This window comes from Orycteropus afer, unplaced genomic scaffold, assembly GCF_000298275.1.
Source record: "Orycteropus afer afer isolate SDZICR_OR568_19922 unplaced genomic scaffold, OryAfe1.0 scaffold00005, whole genome shotgun sequence".
NCBI classification, from domain to species: Eukaryota; Metazoa; Chordata; class Mammalia; order Tubulidentata; family Orycteropodidae; genus Orycteropus; species Orycteropus afer.
In genome coordinates, this window is record NW_006921592.1 from 9,635,964 (window position 1) to 9,642,188 (window position 6,225).

Below are 6,225 nucleotides of genomic sequence, written 5' to 3' on the forward strand. Positions count from 1 at the left end.
AGGATATATGTAATTTGGGGGAGTTCTAGGCAAGTTACTATGATCTGCTCAGAAGGTATAAAATGGCCATGATTAACAAAAAGGATGTTTTTTGAGACATAATTCAAAATATACATAATTCAAACACAACTTTCCAAAAGGAATCAATGTAAAATAGAATGGTTGTATTCTTGGTGTGCATCCATCTATAACCATCATGACATATTTTGGTTTAATAATGCTTTTTATATTTGTCAGCATTATCTTTCCTTTTTTGGAAAGCAAATACTCTTAAGAGTCACTTAGACAAGTTATTTGATCTCAGTGAGCCTTCAGAGAGTTTCTTCTTTATATAACAGAAATAGTAACAGTATATCATAGTGGTTGTAATGACCTTAAGATTATTATTTTAATAGAATTGATTTTCTGACACCTCTTCTCAGCATTGGCAATTCTACTTTATGAATGTTTAGATTATAAAATGGATTTTTAAATAAGTATTATAGTCAGGGTACTCGTGTATTGTTATACAAGGATCCACATCTAAAGGGATGCCACAAATCATAGACATCAACCTTATGCATGTTTATGATTAATTTCCCTGCAGATGGCAATGTTTTATTCTAGTAAGGTCAGTATGGATTCTAATTCACCCAAAGGTACTAGTGGGTTAGTGGTTAACTTTAACTTGAATTAATGGGAAAATTGAAATAACACCTTAATGGTTGTCCAAATCACAACAGCTCCAATGCATATAAACAGCAGCAGGATCACAGGATACTAGTAAAGAATCACAGGTATTTTGGTTTACCAGCTCAAGGTGCACCTCCATGAGAAAATAGCATATAGCATAGTTTAAAATAGACTTTGTCCATCAAGTTTGAGATTACTACATTTAAAAAAATTTTGGGACAATATGTATTATTTCAAGTTTTGGGCGCCAAGTGATACATATATTGATATTTTTATAATTTATTATTTCCAATATGTGACATTCAAATGTTCATAAAATGTGACTGCACCTTTGGTAGAGTGAAAGGGATTAGATGTGGGGGCTATTGAGAAAATTAAAACAGTGATTAAATAATGGAGTTCACATACCGTCTGTCAATCATCTGGTAGCATTTCTTCATCCAGCCTAGCCCTGGCATCTTCCGTCTTGGGGTTGCACCATTCAAATATACAATCATATAATCTTCAGCTACCATCAGCTCCAAAGTACTTATTACATATCTGATCACAGGAAGGAACAGGAGTGTTTTCAGTTGCCACATGATATACTCCATTCTATTTATACCACAATTTATGACATTTAAATTACAGAGTGCATAATAGTTAAGAATAGTTGTACATATTACCTCTTCACCTTGAGAAGAATGCAGTTACCTATTAAGATCATTTCTCTGAGAGTGAGTATTGCTCATTTATTTTTATGTTGTTTTTTTTTTTTTTTTAAATGCAGGTACATAAGTAAAATAAGTCATCTCAGTTGTATCTTGACTTTAGGCAAGGCTATATTCCATATCCTATTCTATTTTTAATGTGTTATACAGAATAAAAGTTTATTATCCTTTTTATTTAACTATTTCAAGTATTACTATATTATGAAGGTATCTTACTTTTTCATAGCATCTTCAAAATGTAAGGTAATAGAGTACCTAACATAAAATAAGTGCTGAACTGAATGGAAACCCAGATTCCTGTTTGGATTAGAAACCTGACTTTCAAAAATGCCAACAATGTTATCAAATACTTAGGGTACCTAAGATTAAAGAAGGGCAGAAAAAACAAAGCCAGTTGACTAAGAACATGTTATCGGGGAACAGAAATAATACTTCACCCAAAAGAAATGTTACAGGATTTAAAAAATACAGGCCAAAGTGTGTTCATTTTGTTTTCAATCCATTCTGCTGACAAAAGAGCTCCTTTAAAGATTTTAGTCTCTTGATCCATGCTTTTCTTGACAGAGAGTTCATTGACTTTTTTAATCAAACCCTTAGAATATTCTCCTTTAATTAAAGGTGCTCTATCTGCCATTCCATGCCCACAGTCATTAATTCAAAGCACTTTGTCATAAGTATCACTCACAGGAAAAGATTTTCCATGACATAGTGGTAATCCGCCCGACTGCTGTCTGGCAGAAAACAGGCGGCAAACACAATGATGGCATTTAGACCATCCCCATAGTATCCTGAGGGACAAACAAAAAGACATTGTAACCAATTGAAAGCTTTTAACAAGATAGTATTTAACCTAAAGGATAAATTGGGAAGCCTAGGCATGTGTGTGTATGTGGGTAGAATAGATATATCTCTAAATGAGCATTATGTAGTCTAACTACAGACTCTATTTCTTTATGTATATACAGCAGATAACATATGTTATATAGTCTTAAATACAGATAGTCCCCGACTTACAATGGTGTTCTGTTCTGATAACTCCATCATAAGTTGGTTCTAAAGTAAGTTGAATACCTCATTTTTTTTTTTTTCAGTTTTCAATATTGCCTTTTATTATCACTATCTTATAAATCTGATCCTTATTTGTCTGTGGGGGTTGGAAATACTACACATAAACTTACAGATATATTATAATACATACATACATTAAAAAAAATACACAAATAATAAGAACTCAGTGGTGGTTAAGTGTGGTTTCTTGGAACTCAAATACTTAGTAAGTTGGGGACTACCTGTATACAGTGTGAATATATCTGCAAATACATATTTGTATTATGAATGATTATATGTGTCATGCATAGTTGTGAATGGGCTATATACATACTGAATTTATTGAAGGATGAGAGGGCAACACTTTTTGTTTTACGAGTTTCTAATTTATGTAATACTAAAAGCTAGTTTATATAATACTGCCTTCCTTTAATGGTGAAGAGGTTTCCTTTTATCTTCTTTAGGTCATTTTAATTTTAAACTCCAGTTAATTTGAGGGGAAAATTTACTCACTGAACTATATAATAATCTCAGATGTATGCACTCTAGTGACCAGATACTAGTGCGTTGGTGAATAAAACAACTTTATTTAGATTTCAAGTCACTGGTGCACTTGCCTGTGGTACTCCTGGGATCACTGCACTCAACAGGCAGTGTGGAGATACACAGAAAGTTCTTACAAGGTCTAGAACAACTAAACACAGAATTCAGAGCCGAGTCTGTTAAAGAAAGGGGCTAACTCAAGAAGACCCTGGCTCAAGACTACCTCTTTTTTGAGTTTTATGAAAATTTGTGCTTTTCAGGAAAACTTAACATGGCATAGTGGGTTTGCAGGTGGTAGTGAGAAGAAAGGAGGGGAAGATGTAGGTGAGTGTGGCCATTGAAACTCTTAAAGGCCGAGGAAAATGTAGATATATTTCAGGACATCATACGCACTGTTTGAAAGCTCTGAGATAATTGTGACTTTGCCCTATCTTTTTAGTAAATTCTGTGCTCCTTTAGAGCTCATCTTTGAAATTCATGGTAGGTGCTGGTCAAACCCCTACAGATAGGTGTATGGAATTTCATGTGTCTTCCATACTTAGAAAATGATGCACTATATTTTCATTTAATATCCCCTCTTAAATACTAATAGTTTCTGTCATATAACATAGTTCTGGACTTCAGAATCATTAAATAGACACTTCCTTAAAGCTTTGAATAAGACAGAACATACCCTCAAGGCTGCCAAGCCCTCTCAGAACTCATTCTGGTTAAATTTTTTTGAATTCTAAGTACCCTTCCTGGTGATTATACATGGCAGTAATATACGTACTGCATGTAGATTTGGATAAACTTAACTCTTGAAAAGCAGTTTAATAATATGTTCTAAACCAAGATAGATAGTATGACTACCACAAAAGGTGGAGGAAGAATGATACTGACTAAAAATACATCAAATTATGGGTTTGTGTATTACTAATTTGAGGTTGTTATATACAGTGTTTATGCTAGAGATACCTTCTAAATGGAAGTCAATGTAAGGATACACTGGTGTAACATGTTTGTGAAACAGGGCTGCAGTAGTTTCTTTCTAGAATTTTTGCTTTAGTTTCCATCTTTTTCCAATATATAGGTATTTATCATCTTCTATTTCAAATGCAAATGTGAAGGAAAATGGTAGTGGAAGTACACTTTAACACAAGAAATGCTTGCTCCTATCAAGCAACTGTATTTAAGAGGATAGCTATCTAACTGGAAATCCACAAAAGACATGGCAGACTAGCTAGTAATCCCAGAAACACAAAGGTATGTGATTCAGGCTGGGGTCAATGAAAAAGATCCAGTTCTTTAAAGGAGATAATAGACATTTATCTAAATGTAGCTGTCTGGCTGCAGGGTGTCAGAATAATTTCAAGACCATGACCGATCAGTTACTTTGCTTCTTTACCTATTTCTGGAGAATTCCTAAGACATTAGAATATAAAAAAAAAAAAGATGTAGGTTTATGAAGACTATTTTAGAAGTCATCTTAAATGGCAATTCAGCTTTTTGTGTCGTTGTTGCCTGTTCTTATGATGCTGTGGTGTCATGGTTACTCCATTTCTAGGTAATAAATGTCTTTACATAAATAAGACAAATGAAGATGGTTTTTTGTACTTTTGGGTAGAGGAGCTACAGGAAGGAAAGTAGGGGCCAAAGAGAGAAAAAAACAGAAGGAGAGAAGGAGGTAATGGAAAAAAGGAAATAGAAGAAAAATATTTCCACGTGGAGTTTTCCTTTGTCAGACTTTGGCGATACTTCAGATAGTGATTCTCAGCAGAGTCTTGCTTTGCTGGCAAAATGCAATAATGAGAATCAACAGGACCGTTTGCTTTTTGGCCCTCCCAGATGCTTCAAGGGGGTCAGCTAAACCCTCAATTTCTGTTCCATAGTGAGTGGTAGCTTCCTCAAGTGACGTTATCTGTTTGCAGCAGTATAATTCATTTCAGGTTTGGTTTAAAGAAAAGTTATCTTGTTAAACTCTAATCTCAATAAACATGAAGGGAATTCAGGGCATATGTGCTGTGGTGCATGAAACATCCCACCTCGGTGCCTCCTGAGACCCTCTGAAGCAATGAAGGCAAACCTTACCTGAGGTAGGACAGGGAGACATGAAAGGGATGTAACACAAGTTTGCTGGCCAGTAAATGGAATGGAGAGAGAAGGAAAGATGTCACAGTCGCAACCAAAACATACACACACACACACCAGGGAGCAACGCTTGTCCTCATTCTTTTCAGGGTCATTTTTCCAGCAACACTGCAGAGAAGATTACCTGAATCTCCTATAATAAAATAAGAGAAGTGAAAAACAAGAAAGGAAACTCCTTGTTAACAATTCTTTGGCATGATGAATCTTGATTATTTACATGTGTTCTCTGTTCCAAGTTCAAGAAAGCACATTTTGGCCTCAAAGTAACCCCCTCACTTTTGGCTAATCATTGATGCCGCCACCTCTCCTTGCTTCTGTTATTTAAGAGGGTGGCAGGGATATTGCTCAAGGGCTCATAAACCAGCTGTCATTAAGTCATCTGACTCATGGCGACCCCCTGTGTCATAGGAGAGTTGGGCTCCAAAGAGTTTTTAGTGCCTGGTTTCTGGAAGTAGATTGTAAGCCCTTTCATCTGATGTGTCTCTGGTTGGACTTGAACTACCAATCTTTCAGTTAGCAGCCCAGTGCTTAAATGTTTGCTCCTCCCAGAGTCTCCCACTGACTCGCAGGATGTGAACACTAGCTTTGAGACCATCTCAATTAGACTGATAAAGTAAGTAACTGAGGTCCAGAAAAGCTAAGTGATGCATCCAAGGTCTAGTAAGTGGCAAAAACAGGTCTTGAACCCAACACTTCTACATTCTACAGTGCCTTGGGCGGTATCTCATACCACGGTAACTGAAGATGCAGACTTTGAATCATCTTTTGAGGGTTTGAATTATTTATCCAAATACTGCTGTCCTGCACCAGTATCCCAATTGGTGTGGACACTCATCAGGGTCTGGAAGTGCTGCTAGTGTGCACAACTTTTAACCACACCCATCTTGCAATTGTCCTGTACAGAACACTATATGGCAGACATTTTTCTACTGGCCTGAATGGGAAAACTTCCTCATAGTAAAATCCAAGGCACCAAAACAAAGCCAACATTCTCTATGAATTGCTGTTTTTTAAATGCTCATCAGAAGCCAGGAGGATGAATTCAATTGGTTGGTAACTAAAGAGTATTGCTTTATCATCATTAAGATCTAAGAGAGTGGTGTTAGCTACAGACAAGGAAGAC

The 6,225-nt window shown here is 35.9% G+C and overlaps 1 protein-coding gene across 1 annotated transcript in view; it reads right to left on the reverse strand.

Annotated features, from left to right (window-relative positions):
- The window catches only part of PRUNE2 (prune homolog 2 with BCH domain), a 362,578-nt gene that overhangs the window by 14,792 nt on the left and 341,561 nt on the right, over nt 1-6,225 (reverse strand). Inside the window, 2 exon segments of the mRNA XM_042780613.1 lie at nt 1,081-1,212; nt 2,068-2,170. Coding sequence (XP_042636547.1) covers nt 1,081-1,212; nt 2,068-2,170 — 235 coding nt within the window.